The following is a 19,190-nucleotide window of genomic DNA, read 5'->3' on the forward strand; positions in this document are numbered from 1 at the left end:
GGCCAATCAAATTTCAGCAGCTGTTTCATGACCTTAACAAGGTCCTATCATCATGACACTTGCATGGTATGTCCATGGCCCCACTTCCTGAGCACATAAAAAGTTTCATAACAATAGCCACTAGGGGGCGCAATTCAATTTTTCAACATGCAAATATGGAATATCTCAGCGAAATATAAACATATTGACAAGCAGTTTGCTTTATTTCATACTCTGCAAATTGCCATACAACTTTGCAATTACAACTATTGTCAAAAAATGCATAGTTTATCCACAATAGTCAGGTATGTGAAAATGGAGCTTTTCGCACTCCTCCCTGGAAATTTGTCTTATCAATAAACAACTGGTATTTTTGAAATCTGTATAGACTGTAGGTAAATAATTATCAAAAAAATCTAGAACTTTTGACATGCTGTTGTGGCAGTTATTTAACAAATATTCATGGGTGGGCCTCGATGCACTCTTTGAGCTATAACTACAACAAACTTCACCCAAATCAAACACAACTTGGTACACATATGCACGTCATTACTCTGAAGTAGTGTGCCAAATGTGACCACATTGCACAGAAAGGGGGCGCTACAATTAGACAGCAACTGGTTGCACAGGTTATTAATTCATTACACCGCCACCTAGAGATGCAGTACCAGCACAATGAGATAGATATATTCTGAACATCATGGAAAAGGACCTTGTGCATTTTCATAACATATGCCTAAAGCATTTTTGAGTTACAGCTGTTTTTATGTGATGTTTCAACAGCAAGCTGCACATCTCTATTTAAGCAGAGGCTGCAATCGCACAGTAATGAAAGTTCCACATTTTTTTGATAATTACTAAAGTTCAGGTTCTTACGATTCTCATGATACCACATACGTCTATATTGGGTTTTGATCCAAGGACTAGTTCTTGATCAAATATATGTCCGTTATATCTCATTTATACCCACACCTGCAGACTCACTATACCCTCAGCCCCTCCCTCTCCTTCTCACACACAAACTGTCACCTCTCCCCCTCCTCTCCCCCCTGCCAGTCAGAGAGGGCCAGAGGACAGAGACAATTGAAAGCATATCTAAACAAATCAACAATAACATCATGACTGGTTCCTTATTTTTGTTTTAGTGTCCAAGTTTTCAGCTCCACTGGCCGAAGGAGCACTTTACAGAAAGTAAAGCAGGGGTGCACCTCTTGCTCTGCATACTTTCATTGCTCCCTTTCACATGTTCTTCAATGGTCAGGACACCTACAAAGCAGATATGCTGCAAATGTATGACCTACTGTCTCTGCCTTTTTTATCTATAATGTGGACCAACAGAGTATGTGTGTGTAACTGTGTAGGCAGTGAGTGGAAACAGGTTTTAAAATTATCCAGCAGCACTGTTCTGTCTGATCCACTCATGAGAGCACAATAAACACTGACGTAGCATCACAATGTCAAAATACAATGCTGAGAATGTATGAGCAACTGTGTCTAAATTTATAAGTTTGACCAATAAAATATATGCATCTCAGTGTTGACACAGGTGTTAAAATCTCTAGCAGCACTGCTGTGTCTTATCCACTCATAAGAGCACTACACACACTGACCTATCACCACAATGTCAGTGTCACTGCAGTGCTTAGAATTGTCCACCACCCACATTAAATATATTTTGTGGATGTCCTGAACATTGGGTCAGAATCCAAGGTGAAATTCCAGAGTCAGTTCTGTGCTCTGTGCTGTCTCTGTAACCCAAGCCCCATGTTCACCTGCCTGCAGACCAGAAATTCACCCACTCATCTACTACCCCTTCGTCTTACAATCCAGAGCACCAAGGATCACATTTTAAAGCACTACAAATTCTATATTCAAGTGTGGCTCCTGTATCGGGAACTGTCATATGCTACGCTCCTGCTCTGCAAAGACTGCTCGCTTTCACCCTGCTCTTCAGTGGTCTGGACACCCATACCTCCATACAGCAGGTATGACTCAGGTGTTGGCATTTTAAATCCCTCAGCAACACTGCTGGACAGAGAATAGTCCACAACCAAACACTGCCAGCAGAGAGTGTCTTCTGTCAACTGATGACTGACTCGAGTACAAGCTACTCCACATCATATCTGCAGTTTGGGGGTCCTGAACATTAGGGTGAGAAACCAGAGTGCAACTCCAGAGTGACTTCTGTGCTCTATGCTTTCTCTGTCATCCACTACTCCTCCATCTCATGCTACACCTCCAAAGAGATGCCAGAACAGCATGGAACACCTTATAAACACTACACAAACTTCCCCAAAAGCCCCTATTATCTCAGGACAGCTCTTATGCATAGAACACCTTACAAACACTACACAAACTTCCCCAAAAGCCCCTACTATCTCAGGACAGCTCATATGCATAGAACACCTTACAAACACTACACAAACTTCCCCAAAAGCCCCTACTATCTCAGGACAGCTCATATGCATAGAACACGTTACAAACACTACACAAACTTCCCCAAAAGCCCCTACTATCTCAGGACAGCTCATATGCATAGAACACGTTACAAACACTACACAAACTTCCCCAAAAGCCCCTATTATCTCAGGACAGCTTATATGCATAGAACACGTTACAAACACTACACAAACTTCCCCAAAAGCCCCTACTATCTCAGGACAGCTCATATGCATAGAACTCGTTAAAAACACTACACAAACTTCCCCAAAAGCCCCTACTATCTCAGGACAGCTCATATGCATAGAACACCTTACAAACACTACACAAACTTCCCCAAAAGCCCCTACTATCTCAGGACAGCTCATATGCATAGAACACCTTACAAACACTACACAAACTTCCCCAAAAGCCCCTACTATCTCAGGACAGCTCATATGCTAGCACATTGTTCTCCTACCAGCGAATACCAGCTTGGACCCCGGGAATTGTCGCTTGCGGCTATATTTTTAAATGTATTTAAAAATATAGAAATGTAACAAAGAAATGTATTTCTTGTGTGATTTCTTTGATAAATGCCAAACGAATTTAGGAATCAGATGGCATTTTTACATGACTGTTTCATAATTTTTTTCCCAGTTTGTTTAGTTCTGTTTTCCCTGCCATATATATTGTATGAGTTATTAGTGTGTCATGTGACAGTGTTCACAATGTTCTCTGTCTTAGTTAAATTTCATGTATGTCATAATAATTTTAAAAATATTTCTTTTTTTATTTTTCATGCTGTCTTGAAAATCCAGACACAATCCATTCAAAAGTACATCAAACACTATAACTTTATAAAAATCCAAGGGCTTGTATTTACTGTTGCATAAATAAGTAGGAATAATGGAATATTTTGGGCCTAGTAGTCTACATAAATTGTATACTACAACTTGCAGTGCTTTGTGTTCCTTTTATAGTGCACAATATAACCCACACACACAGTGATTAGAGGTGAGGATCAAAACAAGGACCATGGAGCTGTGTGGTAGCAACACTACCTGCAAAGCAACAGTGCCACACTCTGGAAGTAGTAGTAATAATAATTACAATAATTATAAAAAATAAATTATTAATTTTATGTCAGGGCTCATAAAATTAAAGGGCATGCAAGTGGCACTGCTGTCTAAGTGTTGGCCCTATTTCTAGGAAATCACACGTTCAATTCCAGGTGAAGCCTTAGTCATCTGAGGAAATGGAATCTTAGAAAAGTCATTGGCCTTGTTCACTCTGGGCGTTTCGTACTTCCCCATCATTGTTCACGGTGCCCACTAGCACACAAATCTGTCAAATGATGAGCCAGGTCTGTACAGTATGTTTTCTGACTCACTAAACTGTTTGTTGCATCAGTGGCAGATAAAAAAAACAAATAGGCGTTTCGTGTTCAGAGGGAGCAATTGTTCGTCTCCATCCTCCATTTCCGGAGTTTCAGTAGATTGAAATAGCTGCTCAGATAAAAAAACATCATCCATCACATCTACTTCTTCCATCCATCCATCCATTTTCCACCGGTTATCCGGGTCTGGGTCGGGTCTGGGGAAAAGCGTGGGTGGGCAGTAAACCAGTCACAAACCAGAGGAAACTTACATTGTGCCAAATGACAATATACCTGAGCTGCTCTGGGCCTCCTGTCTGATCTGGTGGAATGAGAGTGTTGTGTAGGGTGTCCAGGATTGTTGTTAGGGGCCAAGGCATGGTGATGGATGACATTGTGATGTTCCCTCTGCGCTGGCCAGGGACTTCAACAATGGCACAATGGTCGATGAAATTCGTTCCCCTCCTTCGTCTTTTTGTTAGTTTGAATCCAGCCTCATCAGTGAAGAGGAATTGGTGTTCTTCTGCAGCCATCTCTAGCTCATGGGCTCTCTGAAACACACATGACAATATCAGACATAGACATGAAGTGGTCACTATTGTGATTAAATTATGACGGCAATACTGAAATATGTATCATTCATACAGTGTTGAGACTATGCATCAGTTGTGGGATTGTATAGGACTTACTTGCACATAGTTATATTGCTATTCTTTGACACTTCCTGAATTGCGTTCAAATGGCACCTTGTAGACTTGCTTCATCCTCAGGTTATTTCTGCACAAGACACGACCCTATAATATTTTGAAATATCTCATTGTTTTCTATTATTTTACTTTGTATTGACTGTAATGTTATGGCGTTATTTTCTAGGACCATGTTTGATTTCAGTTTCCTGTTCAGGAGACAGAAGGCGTTCTCATCCACCTTGTGTTGGTAATCTTTCAGTTCTGTAATACAAATAGTAAAATAATGTAAATACTGTGTAGAAATACAAAGTAGGGATTCATTTCCCAAATACTTGAAACATACTTTATTTGTACAGTCCTACAGAACAGTCCACAGGCGATAGTGTAATACTGTATGCATTGAGTACTGAATTGATATGCAGTACTGCAGTTTTCTAGTGAGAGTAGGTTTCTTACTATTAGTTTTTCCCAAACGTTTATTCACACTTCCACGCAGTTAATTCTCCAGTGTTAAATCAACACTATTAGTGTTAACACTGAGAGTGTTAAGTTATTACACTAACAGTGTAAATTTAACATTAAAAGTGTTGATTTAACACTGGTGAATTTGCTGTACAGAAACTTGGCTCCATTGATCAAAACTCTAAACACAAACTCAAAAGAGTTTATTACTTTGTCAAAAAGACACAAATCTCTGGCAAAATGAAACACAGCGCTCAAACCCATGTTCTCTCTCCTCAAATGGATTTGGGCTAACAATGAGGGAGGCTGGGCAATGAATACAGCCAAATTTGAGCAGGTACACTATTGCATCCATCTACCGGACTTTCCAAGATGAGAATAGGTAAGAAATCTAGTCTCACTAGAAAACTGCAGTACTGCATATCAGTTCAGTACCCAATGCATACAGTAGTACAGTATCGCCTGTGGACTGTTCTATAGGACTGTACAAATAAAGTATGTTTCAAGTATTACATTGTATTTCTCTACAGTATTTTGCTATTTGTATTGCAGAACTGAAAGATTACCAACACAAGGTGGACAGGAACATCGTCTGTTCACAGTGTATTTGTGAAGTCGTGTATACCCCTTCTCCGAGCTATGGAAGACACATGTGAAGATTTGATGCTTTTCATGGCTGGATTCGCCATGTTAGGTGATATTTCCCCTGCTGTTTGGCCAAACATTGCTTGTGATGTGAATGAGGTGCTGTGGCCAGACCAAAACAGAGGAGAGGATGCAGCAGTTTTTTTTTTTTTTACTGTATAGTTAATTGTTCTGTTGTTTTGTATGTGCAACTTTGTGTTATGTACACAAATACTGTGTATTTGTGTGTTCTGAGTATAAAAACAATATTCTAAAATATTTTACAACACATTTATGTATGTACTGTCTGTAATAAGTGTAACAATTAACAAAAAAGCCAGTCATTAGGAGAAGAAATGTTTTCCATTCATAATTGTGTTTTACATTGAGCACAGCATTGTTCAACAGGTTTTTATAAATGTCTATCCATACGATGGTTTGTGTGTCATCTGAAAACAAAAGACCATTTTGTGTGTAAACAATCAAGAAAAGCTGTAAAACACACAGCTGTTATATACTTACTTCTTGCAGAGCATCAAATACACACTGATATGACAAATTCAAAACACTACCGTCAAACGTGTATACAGTGGGTACGGAAAGTATTCAGACCCCTTTACATTTTTCATTCTTTGTTTCATTGCAGCCATTTGCTAAAATCAAAACAGTTAATTTTATTTCTCATTAATGTACATTCACCACCCCATCTTGACAGAAAGAAAAAACAAAAATGTAGAAATTTTTGCAAATGTATTAAAAAAGAAAAGCTGAAATTTCACATGATCATAAGTATTCAGACCCTTTGCTGTGACACTCATATTTAACCCACATGCTGTCTATTCTTCTGATCCTCCTTGAGATGGTTCTACTCCTTCATTGGAGTCCAACTGTGTTTAATTAAACTGACTGGACTTGATTAGGAAAGGCACACACCTGTCTATATAAGACCTCACAGCTCACAGTGCATGTTAGAGCAAATGAGAATCATAAGGTCAAAGGAACTGCCCAAGCAGCGCAGAGACAGAATTGGGGCAAGGCACAGATCTGGCCAAGGTTACAAAAGAATTTCTGCAACACTCAAGGTTCTTAAGGGCACAGTGACCTCCATAATCCTTAAATGGAGGAAGTTTGGGCGACCAGAACTCTTCCTAGACCTGGTCGTCCAAACTGGACAATCGTGAGAGAAGAGCCTTGGTGAGTGAGGTAAAGAAGAACCCAAAGATCACTGTGGCTGAGCTCAAGAGATGCAGTAGGGAGATGGAAGAATGTTCCACAAAGTTAACTAACACTGCAGCTTTCCACCAGTCGGGGCTTTATGGCAGAGTGGCCCAATGAAAGCCTCTCCTCAGTGCAAGACATATGAAAGCCCGCATAGAGTTTGCCAAAAAACACATGAAGGACTCCCAGACTATGAGAAATAAGATTCTCTGGTCTTATGAGATGAAGATTGAACTTTTTGGTGTTAATTCTAAGCGGTATTTGTGGAGAAATCCAGGCACTGTTTTCATCAGTTTATACATGAAATCTAAGATGTGAACATTATAATTCTGTAAAGCTCTTCATGAACAGATTATGTTATAGTCATTTGGAAAGGAGGGGATTTAACACTAAAGCTTTTTTTGGAGAGATGCTGGACTTTGTAACAGATATATAGTAAGTAATAAAACCTCCTTTTTCTTTGGTCAACATATGGATAATATATGTCCATTTCAAGATACAGACATTAACGGGTTACTGTTGCTCAGTCTTACTGTTAGTCAATGCAATGGGTGAAAGGTGGTATTGGACTCATTTTTCTAGAGGGCAACATAAATATAAATATGCTGTATTATAAACAATATCGACTCACTGTCCATTTTCCTTGTACACACACACACACACATATGAAGTACCCTTGAGCAAGGCACCTAACCCCCTACTGAGGGCATGTATGCTCACTGCCCCCTAGTGTTCACTGGTGTGTGTATAAATGTGTGTTTCACTGCACAGATTGGGTTAAATGCAGAGAACAAATTTGTAGTTCTACAATTACAAACTGTAATCCATCTGTTCCTCTGTATCTTAATAATAATATATTGTATTCCAATTCTAATTCCATTATATTATAGAATAATGATTCCATAGTATTCCCTAATAATAATTTATTCCATCTGTTCCTCTGCATAATTTTTAAGCTTCCTTTCACCTTGTTCTTCAATGCTCAGGACCCCCAGAGTGCAGGTAAGATTTGGGTGATGGACATAAGTGTGCATTGTGCTTGTAAGAGTGGATCAGGCACAGCAGAGCTACAACAGTTTTTAAACCCCTCAGTGAGAATAGTCCACTAATGAAAATCCCTGCCATGTAGTCTGGTGTACGTTGACAATGGGCATAATGGCACACATTGCTATTGGAGAAACTAAGTGGTAAATGACTTCCTCCTGGCCTTCATTCAGTGCACAAGTAAACTATCTGGACAATCAAAATTCATTTCATATGACAAAATATGACTGATTTACTTCCTTCACCTGTGATCAGTTAGGGGAAATCACTTGCTCAATTATTCCCAGTAATGGACCTGCCTACTTATTATTTTACTGTAATATAGAGGATTCAGATTTTTATTGCTTTACACAAAATGTGAAAGATGATGGGAGAAAGTGCAGTAACAAGTGAATGTCCGGTAAAAGAAAATTAAAATCAAAAACAGATAATATAAAGAGATAACTTTGAAAAAGCTGTCGTTCTTGCATGAAATGATTTACACAATATGGTCTAATGTTTGTTGATACCTGTTTGTCCAATATTTGTTTTCTTAAGTGCATCAAAAGGGTGTTTATTCCCATTTTACTGCAATAACAACCTCTGGAGATATTTTGTTCTCTTTGATTTTTGGAAAATTTCTGGGAGAATTTAAATTCATTCATTGCATGGTCTAATAGTAGGTTCTTAATGAATATTATTTGCCATCAGAATAATGCTGTATGTCTTTACACAAAAATACAGTAGGAATTCTTTTCAGACAGATGGATATAAATGAGTTACATTTAGTGAGGTGAGGGTGTGTCTCATATGCTGATAAGTTGCTAAGGGAAGTTGTAATGCTGTAAGACAGCTTCATTCTAAGTGACAATGGTGACACTGTGGACAGTGAGTGTGGTGTTCCTCATTGGCTTTCTGGCCAAAGGTACGTTTATACATTTATCACATTATCACAGGCTACTGCTAATTTTCAGAGTCTTTAGGACAGTTTTAGAGCTTTAGCCTGACTAAGAACAGAACACATCCAGCAAATTCACAGAGAAATAAGGATATGGTTCATTTTTATGTAAAGTTAAAAGGTACAAACACCTTTCAGATAAAACTACACACAAAATAGTTTATTCTGATTTTATTTAATGAAGCAAAATGTGAAACTGAATTACATCTTAAACTAGAATAACTGGATGAAATTAAATCACTACTTTTTACATTTTATCTGTATAATTAATAATAAACATTTTATTACTGTCCAATATGTAAGTACAGTTTCATAGCACTAAAATACAGTTTATAAAATAAACATAGCTATTTTTTGTGCAAATACAGTCCCTGACAGAAGTTCTGTCGTTTATCCATGTTGTGGAAACAAAAGCTTATAACCTGACTTTAAATTCATCCGTTGGTTTTAGAAATGACTCATATGAAAGCTGAAACCCTCCCAAATGAGGTTTAACGTACAGAAATAAGTTTGCTTCACTGCAGAAATATTGATCATTTAATGGACACAGAAAGGTCAGATTTTGGCAAGACAAAAGTTGTTGCCCACAGAAAGTAATGTGAAAATCAAACAAATAATTAATTTCAAATACAAAGATATGTTTCATAACATTGGTGAATGAAGTTGTGGTGCTATTAGAGCCATATTTAATATTTTGTGAGATTCCATGAGCTTGAAGGACTGCATCCATGTGGTTCGACAGTGATTCATACAATTTATTGATGAAGTCATCAGGTATAGCAAAGAATGCAGTCTTACATGCCTCCCAGAATTCATCAAGAGTCTTCCAAACTTCCTCTTTCATCCTACCCCAAACATGCTCAATGATGTTCATGTCTGGTGACTGGGCTGGCCAGTCCTGGAGCACCTTGATCTTCTTCGCCTTGAGAACCTTTGATGTAGAGATGGACGTATGAGATGGAGCACCATCCTGCTGCAAAATTTGACCCCTTTTATGATTGGGAATGTAAGAGGTAGCTAATACTACTTGATATTTTAGGCTATTGATATTGCCTTCCACCTTGCAAATGTTTCGCAAACCCCATACTGAATGTAACCCCAGACCATGATCTTTCCATCACCAAACTTAACTGTGTTCTCCTGCAGTATTTGAGGTGGCTGTGGTGTCATTCAACTGAAGATTCATCTGAGAAATTCACCTTCTGCCACTTTTCCAGCGTCCATCCGTTTAGCACACACAGTTTTTTAATTGCCTTTTGTTTAGTGCTGGCTTCTGGGCACTGATTCGACCATGGTGGCCATTTCGAGACTCGATTTTGATTATGAGAGTCCTACAAACTGTTCTAGTTGACACAGGGACTCTGCTGCAGTGGAAAAGGGGCTGGCTTTGGATTTTCTAACCAACAAACGTTCCTCCTGAGCAGTTGTCTTGCGGGGTCTGCTAGACCTGGGCTTGTCAAAAACATCTCCTGTCTCTTCAAATCTTTTTTTAATTCTTTGTACTTTATGCTGAGATACATTAAAGGTGCCAGCCACCTCTCCACCTCTTCAGCCTCTTGATAATCAAGGCTTTGGTCGCAGGGTGTATATTTGGCATGTTGTCAGAAGTCAAGCTGCAGGTCAAATGAAGGTCTGGGGAGCTGGGGTTCTTTTTACAAACACCCACGAATTAAACGATCAATTAGTGAGCACATGTGAGGCTGTAAACTAGTATTGGGTGCATTATATGACAAGATGACAAAACTTTTGTCTTGCCAAAATCTGACCTTTCTGTGTTCATTAAATGATCAATATTTCTGCAGTGAAGCAAATTTATTTCCGTAAATTAAACCTCATTTGGGAGGGTTTCAGCTTTCATATGAGTCATTTCTAAAACCAATGAATGAATTTAAAGTCAGGTTATAAGCTTTTGTTTTCACAACATGGATAAGTGACAGAATTTCTGTCAGGGACTGTATGGCTTAATATCTGAATGACCAACAAATATGTATACATTGGTAAACACAATTAATACATGTCAAACGTATTATTTAGGGTGCATCTTTAGAATAAGTGTAAACATCTTAACGTTTATTTGTTTGAGTGTTTTAATTTTAGATTTGTTCTGTTTGTTACAGGGTGCCGCTCACAGCCAAATGGTAAGTTATGTCTTTTAAAAAATAGCACAGAAAAAAATAAGACAATACCCAGAGAAGAAAAATCTGAAAAGAAGAATGAAAGATTTCCTGATTCATGTAGTTATTTAAACCCACACTTACTCAGAGCAGATGAATATTATATTGTTATATAGAATATATCTTGAAAGGTCAGTACACTGTAAGACTTGAAAACATAGGTTAAATACTGTTTCTGGCATGAGCATTGGCATTCCAAACATTGGGCGCAAGGCGGGAATACACCCTGGAGGGCGCCAGTCCTTCACAGGGCAACACACACTCACTCACACCTATGGACACTTTGGAGTTACCAATCCACCTACCAACGTGTGTTTTTGGACTGTGGGAGGAAACCGGAGCACCCGGAGGAAACCCACGCGGACACAGGGAGAACACACCAACTCCACACAGACAGTCACCCGGAGCAGGAATCGAACCCACAACCTCCATGTCCCTGGAGCTGTGTTACACTATGTGTTGCGCCACCGTGCCGCCCTGTATAATAATAGTTTAGCGAAAATGATTAATGACTATTAATTTACTATGTTTATACCTAAAATGACACTTTACTAATTAGATTTCTTAGATTATATTTTCAAATTTCTTTCAAATGTTAGAATTCAATAATCGTTAAACAATAATTATAATTGTGAACTGCTAACAAATACCATAAAAAACAAACCACACAGAGAAGCGGCTGGTATACTCTAATGGATTGTCCACCCCAGACTACAGACCTCAACATAACTGAATCTGTTTGGGGTTACTCCCTTCAACCAATTTTTTTAAATGGAACTTTGGAAAACATATCCCTTGCAGATTATTTTGAACAAAGGGCAGAAAATATTTTGAAAAAAAAAATGCAACCTGAAATAACAGTAGAGGGAAAACCCTTTCAATATTGATCACATTTATCCCTGGTTTATTTTTTTTTTATTTTTTTTACATTTATTTTTGTTTGTTTTTTTACAACATAATCCTTTATTTAAGCAAGGTTGAAGATTTTGCCAAGTTCTGTATGTTAGTGCTACAGATTTCTTTGAGGTTTCCATTTTTTAATACAATAAATATGTTTTATTTTCCAGTGTTTTCACTGAACAACCTAATTTTATTTTGTAAATATTAACCAATGTAAATTTTGACACATGTAATGAAATCCAGATATGTTGTTGCAGAGGGAATATAAGAGTGAAAATTTATAGAATATTCTAGATGCATTTTCACTATTTTTATTATAGAATATTGTATTATAAAATATTCTATAATAAAGAGGTGAACTGGTAACAGGCAAGAATACCAGAAACAAAAGGTACCAGAAAGGTTGGGACATTTTGTAAAATTAATTCATTCATTCATTATCTGTAACCGCTTATCCAATTCAGGGTCATGGTGGGTCTAGAGCCTACCTGGAATCATTGAGCACAAGGCGGGAATACACCCTGGAGGGGGCGCCAGTCCTTCACAGGGCAACACACACACACTCATTCACACCTATGGACACTCTGGAGTCACCAATCCACCTACCAACGTGTGTTTTTGGACTGTGGGAGGACACCGGAGCACACCCACGCGGACACGGGGAGAACACACCAACTCCTCACAGACAGTCACCCAGCACGGGAATCGAACCCACAACCTCCAGGTCACTGGAGCTGTGTGGCTGCGACACTACATGCTGCGCCACCGTGCCGCCCCCATTTTGTAAAATGCACTATAAAAAGAATCTCTAATATATTGATTCTCTTGATACTTCATTTAACTGACAAATACACAAACAAAGTTTTTCATTGTTTTCCTGAAGAGCCTGAGTTTACTTTGCAAGTAAAAACACATTTAAAATTCAAAAGTTTACACAAACGTTTAAGTAACAACAGTTTTCTGAAGTATTCTGAAGCTCCTATGGCTATATTTATCACTCTCACATCTCGCAGGTCAAGCTAATTCAATATTGGTGTTCAGCCTTATCCTACATTGACTGGTATTTCTGCAGATTTATTGAATCCAGAGACATCTCTATTTGTGTAAGGCAAAACTGTGGAAGTGCATTACCTTTGAGCCCTCAGATGGCATGGAATGGAAAGGAAAACCTTGTCACATAACACTGCTTCACTGCTCTTCAGTGTTATATAACACTTCAGTTCACTGCTATATCAAAAAATGTAACCTGAAACTATATTACACAAGGATAATGCCATCAATTCTATGTTGAAAGAATTAATGACTCAAAAGACAGTAGAAATGTGTGCTGGTCAGTGAAATCCATGTTTCAGCTTGTTTTCCTAAAAAATGGATGTTGTGTTTTCATGGAACAAAAGGAACAAACTAGACTGTTATCAGCACTATATGAAAAAGTCAGCATCTGTCAGACTTATGCCATCCCAACTACCACCCCGGGAAGCCATGGCCTCATTCTGTATGTGCTACAAAAACAAGGCTTTGTAGACACAACATGCATTTGCCTGACTAACCTGTCTGCATTCCAGATCTGTGCCCTAAGGTGCTTCAATAAGAGTAGAATCTTCCAATGGCAATCACAAACTGTGGAGCAACTCAATTCTTGTGTCTATAGAAATATTTATGAAAACATCAGAACCATAGAGTACCAGTACCATTTTAAAATAACACTTTAATTATCATGCTGACACCATTGTTGCATGATCACATGAAACCTCTTAATTCAACTGGGAAACACGGATACTCTTAAAGCATTCAAATCTCAGTGTAAATTAACTATCAATAGAAATCTACCAAATCGCAAATGTAAATCAAAATGTGATGTAAATCAAATTATTTAATTTGCGTTTTAATTTTGAGCTGAAATTTCAATTTATGTGTGGAACATTGAAATTAAATCTATGCTGTGGTTTTGCACATTAAATTTTTTTATTTTAATTTTGGTACTGATATGCTTCCATATGTATCAAGGAAGCATGCACCTAGATTCCTCATGCAACATCAACAATTGGTAAATTTAGTTTCCAAATTATTAAATAGTGTAATTAAATGGAAAAGTGGCTTCATTCATTCATTATCTGTAACTGCTTATCCAAGTCAGGGTCGCGGTGGGTCCAGAGCCTACCTGGAATCATTGGGTGCAAGGCGGGAATACACCCTGGAGGGGTCGCCAGTCCTTCACAGGGCAACACACACATTCACGGACACTTTTGAGCTACCAACGTGTGTTTTTGGAGGAAACCCACGCAGACACGGGGAGAACAGATAGTCACCCAGAGCGGGAATCGAACCCACAATCTGCAGGTGCCTGGAGCTGTGTGACACTAACCTGCTGCATCACCATGCTGCCGCTAATACTGAATTATAATCTAATTATACTATGCAAGGCATTTAACAATCTGACATTAAAAACTAGTGTTAACCACTCTCTACAAAAGCTTAACTGCTGCAGATATAGATTATCTGTATTAGTAAATTTTTGACATTAGTAACTATTATAATTGCTAGAGTGCACAAAGCACCGTACTGCCGCGACAGATGCACCGAGTGTTTAACAGAAACTAGCTCGACTCTCTTTCTCTTTCCAGTAACTAAAGCAGTGATTATTAAGGCTAAACTGAGTAAACAACGTTATCTTAACACTTACAGTCTCGTGGACGCACGGTAGAAATAATGATAAAGAAATTGTCCGTCATAAAGCTTGTAGTATCTAAGAGTTTGCTGATATCCTTTACTCCGCTGCGCTGTCCTCAACTCCGTGCAGCAGCAGGTCCAGGTGGCGCCGTCACGAGGCAACCGACAGAGTGTTCTGATTGGTTCTCTAGCTGAGCACCTTCCGACCACCAGCTCAGCACGTGAACAGTGCACATTATCCACGACCCACACAAAAAGGGCTGCGCAGCTGGGCACTGCAACTTAGGGTGACCACATTTTGAACAACTGTATCTGGAGACGTTCCCTGGGGCCATAAATTCAGTAACATGCATAAAACCCCAGCCATTGTAATAGTCTAAGCCCCTTTTATGACTGCAGTACAAACCAAAGTAAAATCTAAACAGCTAGGCAGTAACACCTCTAGCTACAGGACTGTTTTACCCTTGCAAAAGGCAGCAGTTATTTTTGTGCATGTAATGTGTTCTCTGTACATGCAACAATCTTCTGCTTGCTAAATTTAAGGTTTAATGGGGTCCCAGTAAAGAAGGAACGTCCCTGGACGTTCAAAATAGGTCTAAAAGTAGTCTGTTCGTCAAGGACATATTTTAAACGTCAATGGACGCCCAAAATCCATCCTAATAAGTTAGTTAAGTGGTGACCAACCGATAACATCAGTGGACGTCCAAAACGCGTTTTATACAAGTAATTTATTTCGGGACCAATTAATAACGTCAATGGACGTCCAGAATACGTCTAATAATCGTCTTTTCAATGTCTGTGTTTGGAAGTCTTTTCAACTTTCATTTTCAACCTTAAGAGAACGTTGATTAGACGGCAGTCATTACGTTATTTCAACGTTGAATTAACGGCTAATTGTTTACTGGGGTACTTTAACAGGAACCCAGTTTAAAGTGACACACTCACTTTGATCCAACCCTAATATGTTTAATTTCTTACTTTCATCCAACTGTTGTTTTTGTTCATAAATGAGTGGCATTAAAGTGAAACAAGAAATATATAATTATAGTCATTTTCTTTACTAAAGAACCTTTGTGGAACCATCATTTTTAAATGTGTAAAGTTGAGTTTAAGGCACAATGCAAATGCAATAATGAAGTTTTGAATTTTGTCTCTCTCCAGCTGTGGTGTGTGGCAATGCCAAACTGAATACCATTACTGAAGGTGGCAACTCCCTGGCTTCTTCAGGTGTGTGGCCATGGATGGTTAGTCTGCAGAGTAATGGTACTCATGTCTGTGGAGGAACACTGGTAGCTGAGCAGTTTGTCTTGAGCTCTGCTGCCTGCCTCTCTAGGTAACAATTTTAGAATTAGGAACTGTACATTAAAACACATCAGTGCTAGCTCTAAAGTCTGAAGAGATGCACCTTACTTTACAGCTCCTCCAATGCTTCTGACTGGACTGTAATTCTGGGCCGGCTCAAACAGAACGGCTCCAACCCTAATGAGGTCGCTATCAGTGTAAAAAACATCTCACTGAGCAATGGTACAGCAAACAACATAGCAGTGCTAGAGCTGTCTCGCAAGCCAACACTTTCTGATTTCATTCAGCCTATATGTGTGGACCTGGGAGACAACAGCTTTCCCATTAACACTCCGTGCTGGGCCTCTGGGTGGGGCTCGGGAGGAGAAGGTATGGTTTTTGTTTTCTGTGAAAAACTCTAAAAATGTCTCATTCCAAGTCATTACAAAGAATCACCAATCTTCACTTCTTGTCCTCATTATATTTCTCTTTGTGCTGTAGTTGAACAAACTCTTCAGCAGTTCAACACTACTATACTGGACTGTGGGAACGCATCCACATCCAACACCAGCATCTGCACAGGAGTCATGCCTTTAGAACAGGTAATAACAATTCAGTAATTTCTATACCAAACGGTCTTTGAAAGACAGCTGGAGAAATGTTTTTTTTATTGTTTTTTAGTGTTAATTTTAGAATGTTTGTTATAAATGATTTCTTATGAATATTTTTCTGTATCACTCTGTAAAGCACTTTGAATTGCCATTGTGTACGAACTGTACTCTATAAATAAACTTGCCTTGCCTTAATCAGGAGCCCCAGAGTCTATATTCTCATTTTTGCTTATTTTCTGTTGACCTTTAGTTAACTCCAAAAATTCTAATAATAATTAAAATAAATAATATAAACTAAAAATGATCTTACCATGTTGGCAACAGAACTCAGTCCCTTTTTGATGTTTAAATATCATTAGTGAGGAATAAATCAAAATAGCTGTTGGACCCCTCCATTTAGACTTCTATGCAATCCAGGGGGCTGCAGAATAAGAATGGTAGATTTTGATAATCTTTTGACTTTGTTTTGCTTATTTTATCTTCAGTTTTATTATTTTACTTCCAGTTGTTTGTGTGTCTTCACAACTTCATATTCCTTTTGTATGTGTGCCATACAGTACATTGTACTGAAGATGGCAGCAGAGACCAAGGACATACACAGAAACAGCCAAATATAATTACTTAAATTAGACCAAAATGTAATACATCTAAAACAGTTAAGTGCAGTTACAGCCTCATTTAATTTACTGAGCACACAATTTACTCTTGGGTGTTCTGGCATTAATAAATTCTGAGAATTAACCTGTTTGTTAATGTTAAGTTTAAACTCTTAAAAACATCATCAAAGTACACAGCTAAATGCACAGCCTTATGGCTTGGGGCAAGAATTGAGTATATGCAAATTCGTACAAAGAGTTTAAATTGCTTGTTTGCCTGTGTTCATTATCAAATATATCTTTATATGATTCTGTATTTTCTGTTATATGCTCCTGGCTCATAGCTTTGTACTATTACCCAGCCATGTTTTCTGTTATATTATTCATTCATTCATTATCTGTAACCCTTGTCCAGTTCAGGGTCGCGGTGGGTCCAAAGCCTACCTGGACTCATTGGGCGGGAATACACCCTGGAGGGGGTAAACCCACACAGACAACACACAACTCCTCACAAACAGTCACCCGGAGCGGGACTTGAACCCACAACCTCCAGGTCCCTGGAGCTGTGTGGTTAATTTTAAATGTATATAAAAATAAAGAAATGTAATAAAGAAATATATTTCTTGTGTGATTTCTCTGATAAATGCCAAACGTATTTATGAATCAAATGGCATTTTTACATTACTGTTTCATATTTTTTATCCCAGTTTTATAGTTCTGTTTTCCCTGCCATATATATTGTATGAGTTATTAGTGTGTCATGTGACAGTGTTCACAATGTTCTCTCTGTCTTAGTTGAAGTTCATGTATGTCATATTAATTTTAAAAATATTTCCTTTTTTTATTTTTCATGTTGTCATGAAAATCCAGACACAATCCATTCAAAAGTACATCAAACACTCTAACTTTATAAAAATCCAAGAGCTAGTATTTACTGTTGCATAAATAAGTAGGAATAATGGGATACTTTGGGTCTAGTCGTCTACATAAATTGTATACTACAACTTTCAGTGCTTTGTGTTCCTTTTATAGTGCACAATATAATCCACACACACACTGATTAGAGGTGAGGATCAAAACAAGGACCATGGAGCTGTGTGGTAGCAACACTACCTGCAAAGCAACAGTGCCACACTCTGGAAGTAGTAATAATAATAATTACAATAATAATAATAAAATAATAATAATAATATTAATTTTTGGTACAACTTTATGTCAGGGCTTGTAAAATTAAAGGGAATGTTCACTCTGGGTGTGTCATACTTCCCGCATCATTGTTCACGGTGCCCACTAGCACACAAATCTGTCAGATGATGAGCCAGGTCTGTACAGTATGTTTTCTGACTCACTAAACAGTTTGTTGCATCAGTGGCAGATAAAAAAAACAAATAGGCTTTTCATGTCTCAGAGGGAGCACACGTTCGTCTACATCCTCCATCCTAGTGGCACTGAGCACACCGAGGTGATTCACTGACTGAGTGGACCTGGACATGACCAATAAACATCCACAAACACTGAGGATTAACACAGTTTAGATAAAAATTAAAATACATTTCATAAGAACCCTTGCATTTTTTCTCTCATATACAAAAAAAAAATGTCTCTTTAAAAGGCCCCACACTGAAAGGTCCTTCAGGGAAACAAAACTGGATTTTTGGAGGTGAACTTGAACTAAGAAACTTTTTAGTTCCAAATGGCGGTTTTAACTTTTCCACTAAAATCAGGTTGAACATATGTCTGTTCACTGAGCTCTGACACATTAATTCACACAGCTTTACCATTCATCGTATAGATGACACACGAGAAAAGAATTCAAAACAATGTTATTTATAGCCAACTATCAGGATAATTCTCTTTAGCTGTGATTACGTGTTGTGTATTCATTGTGGATAAACTGGTTTGGCGCATTGTCTACTGTTTGTGACATAGTGCCTTGTGAAACACATACCTGGAGTTTCAGTAGAATGAAATAGCTGTTTAGATAAAAACATCATCCATCACATCTACTCTTCTACTCTCTAATTTGCTTTGACCTCATCACTGTGTGTATATTTGCTGATGATTATGGAGCAATAGAATTGCTGAATGTTTGTTACAATGGCTTGTATAACCTCTAAAAAAACATAAAAAGAACTGGAATGATCTGGAGTTGCTGTACAAGAGCCAAATGTCACAATGCTCAGTGTCAAGCATCAACTAGAGAAGTATA

At 38.2% G+C, this 19,190-nt stretch overlaps 1 protein-coding gene across 1 annotated transcript; it reads left to right on the forward strand.

Annotated features, from left to right (window-relative positions):
- The first annotated feature begins 8,661 nt into the window (after positions 1-8,661).
- On the forward strand, positions 8,662-16,425 carry LOC136664478 (prostasin-like). Its single transcript, XM_066641659.1, has 5 exons — positions 8,662-8,716; positions 10,867-10,887; positions 15,655-15,826; positions 15,911-16,164; positions 16,276-16,425. The coding sequence occupies exons 1-5, from the start codon at positions 8,662-8,664 to the stop codon at positions 16,392-16,394; spliced, it is 621 nt and encodes a 206-aa protein (XP_066497756.1). The 3' UTR covers positions 16,395-16,425.
- Positions 16,426-19,190: the final 2,765 nt, after the last annotated feature.

Source organism: Hoplias malabaricus, chromosome 13 (genome assembly GCF_029633855.1).
Source record: "Hoplias malabaricus isolate fHopMal1 chromosome 13, fHopMal1.hap1, whole genome shotgun sequence".
NCBI classification, from domain to species: Eukaryota; Metazoa; Chordata; class Actinopteri; order Characiformes; family Erythrinidae; genus Hoplias; species Hoplias malabaricus.